The sequence below is a fragment of the Leucoraja erinacea genome, chromosome 3 (genome assembly GCF_028641065.1).
Source record: "Leucoraja erinacea ecotype New England chromosome 3, Leri_hhj_1, whole genome shotgun sequence".
Lineage (NCBI taxonomy): Eukaryota > Metazoa > Chordata > Chondrichthyes > Rajiformes > Rajidae > Leucoraja > Leucoraja erinaceus.
In genome coordinates, this window is record NC_073379.1 from 25,429,661 (window position 1) to 25,446,973 (window position 17,313).

Sequence of the window (17,313 nt, forward strand, 5' to 3'; positions counted from 1 at the left end):
CTCCATTCCCTGCTTATCCACGTGCCTATCTTTTTCTCCAGAGGTGCTACCTGACCTGCTGAGTTACTGCTGTACTTTGCCAATCTAAAAGCCTTGTAGAGGCATGATGCACACCTTAAGTTGTAACTGTGCTACAATGGTGTCCTGAGGAAGGGTTCTGACCCGAAACGTCACCTATTCCTTTTCTCCAGAGATGCTGCCTGACTGCTGAATTACACTGCATTTTCTGTCTATCTTCGCTATAAACAAGCATCTGCGGTTTCTTCCTACACACCATCACTTAGAAGGTAGAATTGGTATAAAATGATCTTTTTCAGGCTGGAAAATTTTAACTGATGAGAATGCCTCAAGGATCAATCCTTGGCCCTCGATTATTTTATGATCTATATTAATGGCTTAGAAGAGGGAGCAGAGTGGAAGATATCCATGTTTGCTCGTGACACGAATTTAGGTAAGAGGTCTCCTGCAATGGGTATTTGGACTGATAGGTTCCACAAAAACTTACCAAATGTAATTTGAAGTGTGATATCACACACTTCTGAAGTAGGAATCAAAACACAGAACAATGTCCAAAATGGAGAGAGACAGCAAAAGAAAGCAGCACAGGGCAATATAATTTTTAAAAAAACGTCGATAACTGAGTCAACAAGGAAGTGCAGTGTATTTAAACAGCAAATAACACATTGGCCTTCATTGGAAGGGCTTGAGTATTGTTACGATTGCACAGCGAGTTTGAGGCCAATTTTGTTCCCCTTATTTAGTTTAGTTTAGTTTATAGATACAGCATGGAAACAGGTCCCTTAACCTACTGAGTCCATGCCGAATATCAATTACCCATTCACACCAGTTCTATGTTATCCCACTTTCTAACCACTCCCTACACATTTCCTCGGGCCATCTGAGGGAAGGGTTCCAACCCGAAACATCACCTAATTCTTTACCTGACCCGCAGAGTTACTCCAACATCAGCATAAACCAGGTTCTGCAGTTCCTTCCTACCCAGATAGTTTCTTGATGGTCAACTAGATCGTTTGCCTAGGAAGGGTGCATTGAGTAGGCTAGGATTTTCAGTGGACATAAAATGCTGTATGTTTGGTGAGGATGGAGAGATGCTCACTTGTGGGAATGGAAGTAATAAGGAAGGGGACCAAATGGGTAAATTCAGTAAAGGTATAGAAGTGGAAATGCAGATGCAACCTACTGAGAGGAGAGGGCACATATTTTAAATGTGCAAAGGGCTTTGAAATGTTCAAGACTAAGTATCGGTTTTAACTTCGAACAAACTTCTCACTGCATCACCAAAGGTACTGTACTGACATTTTATTATGGGTTTTCCCACAGTAATATAGTATTTATAGAGTGTAGAAACAAGGACCTGCAGATGCTGGCTTACACAAAAGGACACAAAAAGTTGCAGTAACTCAGCGGGTCAGGCAGCATGTTTAAGAAGGAACTGCAGATGTGGGAAAATCGAAGGTACCAAAAATGCTGGAGTAACTCAGCAGGTTGGTCAGGCAGCAACTCAGGATAACATGGATAGGTGATGTTTCGGGTCGGGTCCCTTCTTCAGGGTGAACTTCTCCAGCACTTTGTACACTTTCAGAAACTTTCATTTTGAAACAGCATGTTGCAGGTCTCATTAATTTTAGGATTGATATATTAAAATGAAACTAAGAATATAAAACAGTTTGCAGTTCATCATAGCCAACAGGTTAAACATTTTTGCATTTACAAGTGAAAACTAAGGGTAAACTTTGTAAAATTAGATAGAAAATATAGCACAGGACCATGCCATATGTCCCACCTTGTACAAATCTCTTGTCACTCTCTGCCCATCAGCACACCTTTCTATTCTCCTCCTTGTTTCCCCTGCAATCTACCTTTCATTTTCACCATGGCTGCTCCTCACGATAATACATTTCTGTTACTTGCAACTCTCTGGGCAAATAAGTTTCTTATTTTTCTTTTCTTTTTTTCTTAGTGGCTGTATTATATTTATAACTTAATCAAGACGACTCTCCCACAGGTCGAAACAGGTTCGTTCTGTCTAGTATAATTTCCTTTAACCTAAGCACCTCAATCTGATTCCACATCAGCTTCGTTACTTCTATGGAAGAGAGCTCCAGACTGCTCAATCTTACAACAAACTGGTGCTAATAACATTGACCTTACCTTTATATACTGCCACTCTTTATATACATTCATATTACAGTGTGTAATCATAACCTTTGAACCATCAGCTCCTCTGGTCAAGCACTGGTCGTACTGCATCAATTGATTGCCTTCGTTGATTCGAAACAGCTGAAAATAACATTCAGTTTATGATGCTTCAAGTACTTTTTCTTCTTTTCATTACTATAAATCCATGACCACAATAACTTGGCAATTACAGGAACGTTTCTTGGTTTTCAGTCATTATGACCTTACAAGTCTATTTGAGAGTAGTTGCCAAACTTGCCCAATAAGCAAAGTGGTAAACAATGTGACATTGGGAATCATTTTCACAGGATTTGAGCAGATTAAAAGGAAGACAAAATGCATCGGACTTAACACACTAGGCTTCATCTTACAATGAAGAAGCATTTGCCTCTCAGACTATCAGTTAAAAATAACATAGAAACATAGAAAATAGGTGCAGGAGTAGGCCATTCGGCCCTTCGAGCCTGCACCGCCATTCAATATGATCATGGCTGATCATCCAACTCAGTATCCTGTACCTGCTTTTGTTCCATACCCCCTGATCCCTTTAGCCTCAAGGGCCACATCTAACTCCCTCTTAAATATAGCCAATGAACAGGCCTCAACTACATTCTGTGACAGAGAGTTCCAGAGATTCACCACCCATAACCCTCCATTACCATCCTCTGCCTTCTACCACCAACCCAATTTTGTATTCAATTTGCTATCTCACCCGAGATCCCAAATTTTCTGATCTTTTGGAACAGCCTACCATGCAAGACCCGATCAAAGGCCTTGTTAAAGTCTATGTAGTCAATGCCCACTAAAGAGTGAAGCCATTAAAAACGGAGAAGTTGGATGGCATACTACATTCTCCTTGGATAGGGAAAACAATCGTATCATTGAAATACAAACGCAAAAGAAAGGTAAAATTATTTAAATGTTTTCTCAGCCCCCATTTCAGTAGCAGTTTCTACCATATCTAGTTTGGTAGCTTTCTTCTGGCAGTACAGGTTTTAAACCAAGATCTTAGATTGAAATTGTTATTTAGCTGGAATTACCCAATGATTCATTGTTGAGGTCTAACCACTTTTCATGACAAAACTGCACCAGATACAACGAGAATAAAGCGCCAGGTTGTCTATGATCCATCTGTGTTCAACTAACCAGAACGCTGCAAATCACCCTGCACGCTGCAGTCATGGGGGAAACGCTTGAGAGCAGGTCCGCCAGCATTTGTGGAGAAAGAAACCAGAGTTGGTGGTTGAACTTTTCATCGGAACTGGTGTAAATTCCAGTTCCAATAAAAGCTCCTTGGCCTGAAACATAATTCTGCTTTTTACTCCAGAAACATTGTTTGAGCTGCTGAGAATTGGCATGTTCTGTTTCAATCTCAGATCTTTGCAGCAGCTGCAGTATTTTGCATTTGAGCATCCAGCGGTGATTCTCAGGCATCCATTCACTTCCTTGCGCCGCTAAATCTCAGTACAGCCAGTGCCAAACTAGCAAGTCTGATATGGTAACATAACGTTATAGATTTCTTGCTCAGTTCTGCTTGCTGCAATGGTTACATTGAACTTCTTCACCTTTTATTTTGAAGCTGACTAGGATTACCTGATTTCCTCCCATTCTATGGCAAGGCCCCAGCTCGACAAATCCACCATTGGTGTGGCCCATGCTGTCAATGCAATAATCAGTTTCGTGTCCTCTGATCTGAAATTAAAGGTGAATGATCCGTAAAGCTGGTGTGGTAAAGGGCATGTAATTATTGAACCAAGTCAAGCTTAAGGCTATACCTTAACGAATGTTTGATTATTTCAGCAAACATTACTAAACACGATGTGTGCCTCTATGACTCTACCAGTGACACCATTCACACACCGCCTTCATACACCTGCAGGCAATAGTGCAATTTATTGCGACATAGCTAACATTTTGGAGAATGTAAATTAATCTAGAGTGAATTAGTAATTTTACCTCTCCCCATTCTATATTTTTAGCTGGTAGTGGGTAGTGTTCTGGAATGTCATAAGCTATCTCTTCCATGAACCATTTAAAACTCTTGCAGTGGTGTTCCTCACGAAACTTCTTCAGTGGTGTTATATCTCCATAAGCCATGGCTTTTGTTTCGGGACGACTTGCATAAAAATAGTCGGCATATTCATCCCACCATACCTCTACTACGCGAACGTAATTCTGTGAAGAATAATGGTGATATATTAATTGCATGACCAGCAAAGCTATCTCCTGTGCAAAATTAATTGACGCAACAGAAAATTGTTGCCTTAACATTTACTCATTGAGAGAAAGGAAAACCATGTTAGAAATATTAAGGGTGGTACAGTGGTGTGGTTGGAAGAGCTGCTGCCTCACAGCACCAGAGACCCGGGTTCAATCCTGAACTAGGGTGCTGTCTTTACGGAGTTTGCACATTCTCTCTCTGACTGCGCGGGTTTCCTCCGGGTGCTCCAGTTTCCTCCCACGTCCCGCAAATTCAGCCTCGGAAGTCGGCTATAGGAACGGATCTGCTGGCTCGGGCCAGGCCGGAGTTAAAGCCCCGGCTGCAGGGGACAAATTCGACTCACTGATCGGCGCAGACGTCCCGGTGCGGTTGAGATTGGCCTCACCCGGCCAAGGCGCAATATTTTTTGTGAGACTTCCGGGGGAGGGGGGTGGTTAAGGTTTCAAGTGGACCAAAAACTGGTGGGCGAAGAGGAATTTAAACACTGAATGATGGAAATTCTGGCAGTATTATAAATGTAGACATTTCCATTTAAGATTTCGCGAAGATCATTCAGCATACACATATAGTCGGCTAATTGGATGGAGACATACCTTTAAGGTTGGAGATGATCCTACGTAAGCTGGTGGTGGGTTCCCTGCCCACCCATGCAAACGGTAAATATGACCAACACGAGAGCATGGTACAAATAACAATTTTCCTCCACACTGCCATATCTGCAAGGACATGAACAAGACAAAAGGAAAAGTTATTGGGTGGGAATAAAAATCTTCGGCTGTTCCCAACAATAGCATTCTATTTCGGCATTATCTCATGGAGTCATACAGCGTGGAAACAGGCTCTCTGGCCCAACTTGCCCACGCCGACCACACATACCGCATCTACACTAGTCCCACCTGCCAGCGCTACAAAGACTACATAGACTAAGGAGCATTGAATTTGTATTTTCGTCATATTATTGTTTGTTTTAATGTGTGTAAACATAAATATACAACACACACATGCCCGAGTTACTTCAGCATTTTGTGTCTATCTTCCTATCCCAAAAATACTAAGGGACTGAGTATCTAGTGGGAGGGAGGAACTGAAGGGAATCCACGTTAGTCAGGAAATGGTGTTAGGTAAACTGTTGGGACTGAAGGCAGATAAATCCCCAAGGCCTGATGGTCTACATCCCAGATTACTCAAGGTGTTGGCCCTAGATATCGTGGATGCATTGGTGATCATTTTACAATGTTCTCTCGACTGGATCAGTTCCTGTGGACTGGAGGGTAGCCAATGTAACTCCACTTTTTAAGTCACTGATGTACAGCAGGCAGTGAAGAAAGTTAATGGCATGTTGACCTTCATAACAAGAGAAGTTGAGTATAGGAGCAAAGAGGTCCTTCTGTAGTTGTACAGGGCCTTAGTGAGACCACACCTGGACTATTGCGTGCAGTTTTGGTCTCCAAATTTGAGGAAGGGCATTCTTGCTATTGAGGGAGTGCAGCGTAGGTTCACAAGGTTAATTCCCGAGAATGTGGGACTGTATGACATATTCCCGATGTTGGGGGAGTCCAGAACCAGGGGCCACTGTTTAGAATAATGGTTAGAATTAGAACGGAGATGAGGAAAAACCTTTTCACCCAGAGTTGTGAATCTGTAGAATTCTCTGCCTCAGAAGACAGTGGTGGCCAATTCTCTGGATGCTTTCAAGAGAGTTCGATAGAGCTCTTAAAGATAGCGGAGTCAAGGGATATGGGGAAAAGGCAGGAACGGGGTACTGATGTGGATGATCAGCCATGATCACAGTGAATGGCTCGAAGGGCTGAATGGTCTACCCCTGTTACCCATTATCTATTGTCTAAACTAGTCCTATCCATGTACCTGTCCAAATGATTCTTAAATGTTATGATAACCTGCCTCAACTACCTCCTCCGGCAGCTCGTTCTATATACCCACCACCCTTTGTGTAAAAACGTTACCCCTCAGGTTTCTATTAAATCTCCCCCCCCCCCACCCCCTCATCTTAAACCTACGGTTTATATATGGGGCAAGAGACTCTGTATGTACCTGATCTATTGCTCTCGTAATATTGTACAATTTCTGTATCTCAACATTTTCACTCTATGTTTTCAGATGAGAGCAATTTCTACAAATACAATTCTCCAGAATCTTTTTCAATAATAGTAAATTGTTCAAATCTTAATTTTGTTGCCTATTTTTGGCACAGCAATGTTACTGTGGGTCGAGTTAACATTGTGAAGTCTTCCCAAAGGTTACGATGTACTTTCATCAGTAACAGCATTGAAGAATAATGCTTCAAGCTTTCTCTCCTTGTATTTCAGGTTTTTTTTTAATCTTAACTTTACCCATGTAATATAATTGCTGGGGTGACCCGTTGTCTTGTCAAAAACATTTCATTGTACCGTTGACCCTGTGTTAACCTACATATGACAAATAAAACTGAACTGATTACCTTGTAGGATATCTCGAAGTTTTCACCTCCCCAGATTTGAAGACCAGGATCATAGAGCCCCAGCTCAAAGAAGAAATCTCGTTCAATAGCGAACAACCCCCCAGCCATAGCTGGGGACCTGGGAAAGTTATTATTAGACAAATAGATACCAAATTAGAAGATTCCAGCTATTATCTTATTCTTTTTGCGCCTAAATTTCTGAGAATTGCAGATTTTAATAATTAAATACATAAAGCGTAGTTGCATTACCCTTTTATAAGCCGATTTCTGGCCAATTATCAAGATTTAGATACAGCCATTTGTTAATCGATAAATTGAATGATTTAATGTTAGGAAGCAACATATATATGAAACTTGACAACATTTATATTCAATTAACACAAGAACAAAAAGGCTAATAATCACATTAGGATTTTAGTTAAAGATCTAAAAAAAGTCTTGCGAAAAGAGGAATGCAACTTAAGAACGAGGAAAATGTTGGAAATCTTCAGTAACTAAGGAAAAAAACACAAAATGTCCCACGTGTAACCCCTTCAGTATCTTGCTGGCTATCTCCAACATTTTGTGTACTTGGTTCAGGTTGCTACTATTTGCAGATTTTGCTTTTTTTAATTTAATTTCATATTACATCCATTTCCTGGGCAATAGAATTCCACTTTAATGTTTTAATTATTTTACTTGCGTGCAATAATTTGTGTATCTGATTTAGAACCTTTGATCCATTTTAAGAGGAAGAATTATTTTACCTTAATCTTGACCTAACCCCACCCCTTCAATTTAACAGGATATGTCATGCTAGATCTGCAGTTTATATTTAAAACTGCATCCTGCTGGTTTGAGAACAGACATGTCCCTGTATTTGCATGTATTCTTAACCATTTACTGATTTCATTCTGACTGCAAGTCTCAACCTGTTTGCAATTGGTTTTCGGTTGTAATGTTCCACATCTGTATTCCTAAAACTTAAGCACTGAAACCTTTATCCTTTTAACCTTTGTACTTTTATTCCCAGAAACCATATATGCACTTCAAACACTGCCTGCTTTGTTTAAATACTTTCTATTCACCATTTGTTTCCATACTTCCAATCATTTCCTTCTACAACTGGCACATTCTTTCGCTTAGCAACTTAATCTAAACCTGAGTTTGTGACTTGCACTGCTTTCAACTGATACTTAGTGGGCTTGTGCTCTCCACCTAAGGATTCGGAACACATTTCACTTCTGCTGCGAGCCTTAAATCCAACTTTTTTACCTCTCCCATGTTATATAAAAAGGATTCAACCCGGCCGGGTTTCTGGCACCAACCTACTGCTGCGCCACCGTGTGTCAGGAGGTGAATGGAGAGATCAATCTGGCACCTGCATATTCTGCCATGACTGGGACAGTGGGAGCTAGATGGGGCAGGTGGGTGAATAGTTTGGGATGTGGTGTTTTCTCGCTGCCACGTTTCTGTGTATTTCCAACAAAAAGTGCCATTCTAAATATTCCTTCCCCACTGAGCAAAAAAATCATAGGTCAGGGATGTTACACTTTCTCGAGGAGTCTTGGACAACATGCTTGAATTCATTCATCTGTTAACCATGTCATCTTTTGTCATGATGGATCATGGAATATTCTGTTTGTTTTAGTAATCTGGGGTGGGGTATGTGAACAATGAGGACCGTCGTCAGAGACGATTGCGTATAATTCAACCCCCAACGTTGGGGAGGTTGAGTCGCTTACCCTGCCGACGGTCAGAGAATATTGCGGAGGCAGCAATATTGCGGTATCTCTTTAGTGCCTTGAGGTGCTTAGTGTTATTAATACATCTCAGAAGCACACAAAGAGGCAAGCATCATTGTCGTTTGGTCAACCATGAGCTTTAATCAGACTAAGAGGTCCTGAACTTTAAACATTTTGTTCCTAAGATGGTCAAAGGCCATGCTGGTCCACTGAAGGTTATGGTGGAGTTCATTTACCTGAAGTGAGAGATACATAATTAGCTGTAGCTAATGCAGCCAAGGCAATCATTGCAAGGAAGTTATAAAACACCAGCACCTGAATCATTGACGTGGGAAGACAACGCAATAACTGATAATTGATTGTTGTGTTGTTGAGTTAATGTGCCAGTAAAGCTGCAACAAGTAAGAATTTAATTGTTCCGATCCCATTGCATATGACAATTAAACGCTGTGGACTCTGTACAATGTTAAACTTGCACTATGTCTAAAATTATTTGAATGCTTTCAAGACTGGAAGGTAGAAATGCTTTTATTCCAAATACATCACTGCAATGCTTTTACTGTGTGGAATGGGAGAGTTTCTTTAACTGGCCTTTTTATGGAATTTGGCTTGGGTGCAGCTGAGAAAATCCTATGTTAATGTTGTGTTTAATGTGCCTGTAAAGCTGCGGCAACTACGAGTTTCATTGCTACATTCCTGGTGCATATGACAATTAAACACTCTCGACTTGAGAATGAACAGCCCTCTTAAGATCAAAGGTTCTCTGTTCCTCATCTTTTTTTTGGTATAATCTTAACCAATTGCTCCTCTTATTAATGCCAAATTATAATCAGCAGTGGTAATTTTGTGAATAAACTAAATACGGTAAAATGATATTCATTGCAAATTGAAAACCCAATTGTATTATACCCAGTAAAAAGCAAATTTCATTGCAAAATAATAATCAGTTGTGTAAGAACTTAACTGAAGAGCTCTCAGTTTACAGTTAGAAGGAAGAATGCACATTAAAACATATAAATACATGCAGCAGCAGAACCCCATGCTTGGTCACCAGCTATTCATTTGGTCAGATCCGCAGAGCACTGTAATATGTTCAGGTAAAATGGGACTGAGTTGATTAGAGCAAGGAAGGTAGAACCATAATCAGGTTCCTCAAAGAGAGCAAAGGAATCTCATGTCTTACACAGGACAGTGCAGTAAATATTTCAAGGTATCAGAAAGGTTGAATCAAGCTAAAGCCTGCCGCACACACTCGATGCCAAGAACTATAATTTTACCTTGTTTTTTTGTTGACCATACAGTGCAGAGCATAAGATGCATTACATTGGGGTAGAAGCACTATACGTTAGGTCTTACGTTTTTGCCCAAACTTGTGCATTTTAATTGTTCGATATTTCCAACAAGATTTTGACAGTCAGCAACCACTCCTTCAACTAGTCATGCTCACGTTATGGTGCCAAGGCACACATATTAGTCGAAAAGAACCTCTATGTTGCTGGTGTGTTTATTAGACATGGTCGGAAGGAAACACACTCATGCATTCCCAAAAACCTCCTTTGTTATCTATTTCAAAAATGGCAATAACGTATTTAGAAATACTCAGTCATAATGAGTGAAATTTCTGTCGCTGTGATTTAAGTGATAACAGTTTTGACCATGTTGCTGACCCAATGGATAGAGAGAAGTGAGCGAATTGTTTACCAACATACTGTAACTGTGGATGTCCAAGGAGCCACCAGAAATTAAAGGCGCCATTCATAATCAAGGTGCCATTCATAATCAAGACTACTTAAGCTCATGGTTTACCTTTTTCACATGAACATTAGTAATGCATCTCATTCCCTGCATGATAGGATAAATCACAAATAAGTTATTTAGTAAGGATCGACCAAAGTACCACTTCCATAAAGTGACTTCCAGTTTAGTGCAGCCTTGTATCAATGCTGGATTCTGTACACTCCACAAGACCACATCAGAAATTACAAATAGCGTGTTCAAAAATAGCATGGCTATGGCTGATCCCCAAATAAAAAGTGAAATTTAGTGAATATCCAACACAGACAAATTCAGGTCCAGAACTAGTATTGATTCTTGGTGTCAACATGTTTTTCTTCCATCTATTTTTCTAATTCAGCATTTAAAATGATGGAGATCTGCTGTGACCTCCCAATATGTTTAGTTTAGATTAGTTTAGAGATTCAGCGCGGAAACAGGCCCTTCAGCCCACTGAGTCCGCACCAAGTAGTGATCCCCGCACACTAACACTATCCTACACACACTAGGGACAATTTACAATTTCACCAAGCCAATTAGCTTCCAAACCCATATGTCTTTGTAGTGTGGGTGGAAACCCAAGCTCCCAAAGAAAACCCATGCAGTCACGGAGAGAACATACAAATTCTGTAGCCAGCACCCATAGCCAGGATGAAACCAGGATCTCTGGCACTGTATGACAGCAACTCTATGGCTACGCCACTGTGCCGCCCCCTTTTATGGCCACTTTTAGCAAAGAGGTATTTTGTTTGCCCTTTCGGAATGTTCCTTTTGTTTTATCTTATAACCACAATTTCTTCTTGTTCTGCTGCAGGGTACCAAATACTCCAGACTTCCCGCGGTATCTCATTAGTTGGATTCCTCAACCATGTCATCACCTTGATCCTCTTTTCTCCAACAGAAGAAATTCAATCTCTGCGAGTGCATCCTCATTCATTATATTGTCTCATACTAAAATCGTCTGCATGTGTTTATGTGCTTGGTTACATTATTTTTGCAATGAAAGGTCGAGAACAGCATACAGCACAGAAGACCCAACCTGATCTAAAGTCTGTGCAGTGATAGGATAATATGTCGAGAAAATTATTCTGTTTTTTTTAAATATAAATCATCCCTTTTTTGCCTTAAGGATTCATCTTCTTTGACTTTAAGATTTCTTGATATGTTGTATTGCCAAATATTCCTGTAAATCTTTTGCTTATTTTATAAAGCAAACTGCACAACATTCCAATGCATTTGGTAATTTCAAATCTACCTTTCCCACAGTATATTAATGCATGGCTTTCATGGCATTAATGCATCTTTCATCATAATGAAACACTTTGAGATGAAGCCACTAGGTCACTGGTGAAAATATGGACATATTCTAGGCCTTACAGAAGCTTACTCATCCAAATGTCTACTCATCTTGGAACATAGAACATCTAGTGCAGTACAGCACAGGAAGAGGGCCTGAAGACCACAATGCTAATCTAAATTAATCTTATCTGCCTGCACAAGCCGTATACCTGTAATCCTCTATTCCCTGCCTCACAAATCTCCTTTAAACTTCCCCCCTCTCACCTTAAACCTATGTCCTCTCATATCGGACATTTCCAACCAGGGAAAAATACTCTATTTACCTTATCAATGCCTCTCATTATTTTATATTCTTCTGTCAGGCTGCCCCTCAGCCTCCGATGCTCTAGAGAAAACAATGCAGATTTTTCTGCATTTAGTTACTAATATTACAGTTGCTAACCTTTATTGATTTCCTACTCCATTGTAATTATTCATAAGGGCAACATTTCAAAAGGTGTCAAATGTGTAATGGTTTTCAAAGATTTATGAAAAATTCTGGCTTATTTTATGGCAAATGAATGCCCACGAACTGGATGCACTTTTGCACAGTATTTGATGGGATGAGTTTCCCCGTGGGAACTGAGTGGCTTCTCAGAATGGGTTAAAGTTGTACTCTCAGTTCAAGTGTTGAGTGTAAATTTATACTGGTGTAATTCAAACTGATGCTCCACCTGATTTCTTCTCAGGTTTTAGCCACGGAGAAATAATAGAAGCCCTTTGTTTGCTCACAACTAATGCACTCACTCATGTGTACATGAAATAATAGGAGTGCATTAAATCCATATAGGATGACAAGATCTGATGTGTGTGAAGAAAAATACATGGCAGAGTGGTTAAGGATGGTGTAAAGTGCTAAGTATGGATGCAAATCTGCACTCAATGGAAAACATAAATAATATCTGATCATTTCTCCTCTGAAACCCATCTTCTTCTGAGAAATTCATTTCTGCAAACATCAAAAGAGTGATTAATCCACCTAATAAATTCCTTTCAACGTTATTTCCTGTGAGGTTGTAATTTTGGGAAAAGCTAAGACGCCTGCATTACTTGTGTGGGTTCGGTACACTCCCATTGCAATGAATACCAGCATAGATAACTAATGGCTGCATAGCAGGCGGCTGCACGACATGCTAAACTGGAACTTCTGGTTTGTAGTACTTTGGGAGAACATACACAGAACTCGACAAAGAGCTACAGGTCGATCCTTACTTGGAGACAAGCCCTTTTTGGACATAATTGATGTCAGTGTTTAAGAATATATAAACTGCGGATACCTTATCGCACATAAAGCTAAAAATATCTTGGCAAAGTGTAAGCGCGGCATTTACAGGTCAATGTGAAGATATTTTTTCAGGTAAACAAGAAATACCCAACATAAAAAAAAACAGGAAGAGAAACACATGGACATTACAGGACTAGAGTGCGGATTTTTATGTGGCGATTATCAAATGTTCTAATGATTACCAATATGGTTCAGTTTTATGTTTTCTCCTTTCCTTCTCTCGCTTGGAGAGGGGGACACGCTTCCACAGCATGCTCCAGTCCCATGCTCCTCTAGCAAAACCATCTTCATCACCACCCCCTTGCGGCGCTATCACGTAAGTATTTCCGTTTATGGCATCTATAAGTGGCACGGTACATGAGGTTCTGCGGCATTGTCAATATCGTTGGTGGAGACGGAAAGGGTGGGTGCAAGGATCCATGCGTCAACATATTATTGGAATTAAAGTGGGATGCAGCCGGTTACATGGGAAAAATGGAGAGATTATAGGTCTTAGAGATGCAATGGAAACCAACAATGAATAAATTCAACTGCGATTACCGATAAGGCTCAGTTTTATGCATTCTTCTGGCCTTTTCACGACTGTTCAATGGTACACGTTTCCACAGTAAGCTCCAATCCCAGGCCCCTCTGGCAAAACCATCCTCATCCCCACCTTGCTGTGGTTCAATGGTAAAGTCATTGCCATCTATGTAATCTATAAGGGGAACTGTACATGTAGTTCTGAAACAAATATTCAAGAACACAGTATATAACCAAAGATAGATGAACCAAGTTGGACCTTCATGTTTAACATCTAACTGCAAACAATTATAGGAGATTTGAGATAAACTGAACTGCTGTCATTTATTGGGCAGAAACACAATCTTACCTTCTCGTTTCATGGAATCAGTGGCATGTTTTTAGTAGCATTAATTGGCAGTTGTAGCTTGGTTATGTCTGGGTCAGTAGCTGTCCAGTGGAGGTCTCTCACTCCAGAAGCAGAAGACTAAGCCAACACTCCAGTGCAGTTGAGACACAAGGGAATGCAGATGCTGTTATCTGGAGCAAAAAATAAACTGCTGGAGGAACTGAGCAGGCCAGGCAGCATCTGGACAGGCCGAGGGAAGGTTAATGTTTCCCGTCGAGATCCTGATGCAAGGTTTTGACAAATGTCAAACAAATCTCCAACCTCTGCAGATGCTGGCTGATCCGACGAGTTCCTCCAGCAGTTAGTTTCTTTACTCCAGTATGGTACCCATGGAGTGCTACATCATCAGGGATGTTGCCTTTCAAAGGTAGATGCTAAATCAAGGTTCTCTGTTCTCTTATGTACTCTAAGGCTCTGACTGCTCTCATGGTTTTCCAATATTTATTCTCCAGCCAATATATCTGAAGCAAAATATCTGGCATCACTGACTCATTTCAACACAGGAGGAAGCACGTTGGTCCACTGGGTCCATTCTAGCTCCCAGCAGAACAATCCCATCAGTCCTACTCCCCTCATAATTCCCTTTAGCCTGGCAACTACATCTACATCATTGATTGCCATCCACATCAATGATTTTGGATGAGAACATACAGGGCAAGATTAGCAATTTTGCTGATGATACAAAAGTGGGTGGTTTTGCAGATAGTGAAGATGGCAGCAAGATCTGGATCGATTGGCCAGGTGGGCTGAAGAATGGTTGATGGAATTTAATACAGAGAAGTATGAGGTGTTGCATTTTGGGACGTCAAACAAGGGCAGGGCATGCACAGGCCTCTGGGGAGTGTTGTAGAGCAGAGGCATCTAGGATATCTAGGTGCATGGTTCCTTGAAGGTCAAGTCGCAGGTAAATAAGGTGGTCAAAAAGGCTTTTGGCACTTTGGCCTTCATCAGTAAGAGTATTGAGTATAGAAGTTGGGAGGTCATGTTGCAGTTGTATAAGACATTGGTGAGCGCATTTAGAACATTGTGTTCAGTTCTGGGCACCGTGTTACACCGTGTTACAGGAAAGATATTGTCCAGCTTGAAAGGATTCAGAAAAGATTTACGAGGATGTTGCCAGGACTAGAGTGTGAGCTATAGGGAGAGGTTGAGTAGGCTGGGTCTCTATTCCTTGGAGTGCAGGAAGATGAGGGGTGATCTTATAGAGGTGTATAAAATCATGAGAGGAATAGATCGGGTAGATGCACAGAGTCTCTTGCCCCCAGAGTAGGGGAATCGAGGACCAGAGGACATAGGTTCAAGGTGGGGGAAAAGATTTAATAGGAATCTGAGGAGTAACCTTTTCAAAGGGTGGTGGGTGTATGGAACATGCTGCCAGATGAGGTAATTGAGGCTGGGACTATCCCAACGTTTAAGAAACAATTAGATAGGTCCATGGATAGGACAGGTTTGGAGGGATATGGACCAAGCGCAGGCAGGTGGGACTAGTGTAGCTGGGACATTTTGCGAGTGTAAGCAAGTTGGGCCGAAGGGCCTGTTTCCACACTGTATCGCTCTATGACTCTAACTCTTTCTTCCAAATGCCCACCAACTCCATCCTGACGCCTTTGTCACTTACACTGCTTTGGGGTGTGGGAGGAAACCAGAGCAACTGGAGAAAACCTAGCAAACACAGGGAGAATGTGGAAAGCACAGACAGACAGTTCCCAAGGTGGGGATCAATAGACAATAGGTGCAGGAGTAGGCCATTCGGCTCTTTGAGCCAATCCGGATCGTCCGGGTTGTTGGAGTTGTGAGGTTCCACGGTGCAGTTCTTCTGTTTTCGCCCGTGCTACATTTAGTCATAGTCATAGAGTCATACAGTGTGGAAACAGGCCCTTCGGCCCAACCTGTCTACACTGACCAACATGTCCCATCTACACCAGTCACACCTGCCTACATTTGGCCCATATCGCTCTAAACCTATCCAATCCATGTACCCGTCCAAATGCTTCATAAACATTAGTAGTTTAAAACGTTAGTTACACAATAGTACCTGTCTCCAATACCTCCTCTGGCACTCATTTTGTATACCTTTGTGTAAAAAAAGTTACCTTTCCTATTAAATCTCCCCCCCCCCCTCCCCCCTAAACCTATGGCCTCTGGTTCTCGATTCCCCTACTCGAGATTCTGTGCGTTTACCCTATCTATTCCTCTCACGATTTTGTACACATTTCTTGCATCTCAGCAGTGACTGCATTAATTAAAGTACTAAATTGGCTGTGAAGTGCTTTGCGACATCCTGAAAGGGATGTAAAAGGTGGCACAGAATTGCGAATGCTTTTAAAAGAGCTCTTGTCTGAAGTCGCCTTATAACAGTCGGCCAGATTACTTTGCATGACAATGTTCAAGGGTAGCAGTGTTACTGCAAGTTTGAGGGGGATGGGGGTAGTATCCCAGATGAGATAATTTTGTTCTGCATGAGATCAGGAAATGTAACTTCTGCTTTCTGATCTGCTTGGCTCGGTGCTGCAGTTTAAGCCATTTGGGGCCACACCCACTTGTAGCCAGAACACCAGATATTGTTCACTAGTTATTAGTGTGGTCGTAAAAAACTTTTATCTGGGTAGATGTCCTGTAATTCACATGCCTTTTGCTTTTAGACTTTAGAGATACAGCGTAAAAACAAGCCCTTTGGCCAACTGAGTCCACGTCAATCAACAATCACCCCCATACAGTAGTACTATCCTACACACTAGGGACAGTTTACAATTTACAGAAGCCAATTAACCTACAAACCTGTACGTCTTTGGAGTGTGGGAGGAAACTGAGGCATCCGGAGAAAACATCCTCGGGTTCCTATTAAATCTTTCTCCACCTTAAATCTATGACCTCCGGTTCTCGCTGCGCACCAAAGAATAGAGTCCTAGCCAGCTTAACCTCTCCTTATAGCTCAGGCCCTCGAGTTCTGGAAACGTACGTGTAAATCTTCTCTGCACTAGTTCCAACTTAACAACATCTTTCCAGTAACATGGTGCCCAGAACTGAACACAATACTCGAAATGTGGCCTCACCAACATCTTATATAACTGCAACATGACCTCCTAACTTCTGTACTCAATACTCTAATTGATGAAGCCAATGTGCCAAAAGCCTTTTTGACCACCCCATCTAACCTGTGACGCTATCTTCAAGGAATTATGTATCTGCACTCCTAAATCCCTCTGCTCTACAATACTTCTCAGTCCTACCATTCACTGTGTAGGTCCTGCCCATGTTAGACTTTCCAAAATGCAACACACTTCACATTTCTCTGTATTAAATTCCGTCAACCATTCCTCAGCCTGGCCAACTGATCAAGATTCTGCTGCAATTTTTGACAATCATTTTCACTATCCGCAATACCATCCATTTTTTTAATCATCT

General features: G+C 41.3%; 1 protein-coding gene across 2 annotated transcripts in view; it reads right to left on the reverse strand.

Moving 5' to 3' along the window:
* The window catches only part of galnt7 (UDP-N-acetyl-alpha-D-galactosamine: polypeptide N-acetylgalactosaminyltransferase 7), a 99,345-nt gene that overhangs the window by 2,218 nt on the left and 79,814 nt on the right, over positions 1-17,313 (reverse strand). Inside the window, exons 6-11 of one of the 2 annotated variants that reach the window (XM_055632319.1) lie at positions 13,539-13,721; positions 6,879-6,996; positions 5,014-5,136; positions 4,156-4,374; positions 3,793-3,891; positions 2,173-2,301 (exon numbers count right to left, since the gene is read on the reverse strand). In XM_055632319.1, the coding sequence (XP_055488294.1) occupies positions 2,173-2,301; positions 3,793-3,891; positions 4,156-4,374; positions 5,014-5,136; positions 6,879-6,996; positions 13,539-13,721 (871 nt within the window). Of the gene's footprint in view, positions 1-2,172; positions 2,302-3,792; positions 3,892-4,155; positions 4,375-5,013; positions 5,137-6,878; positions 6,997-13,180; positions 13,364-13,538; positions 13,722-17,313 lie in introns of both variants that reach the window. The other variant, XM_055632317.1, reaches the window with a different exon arrangement.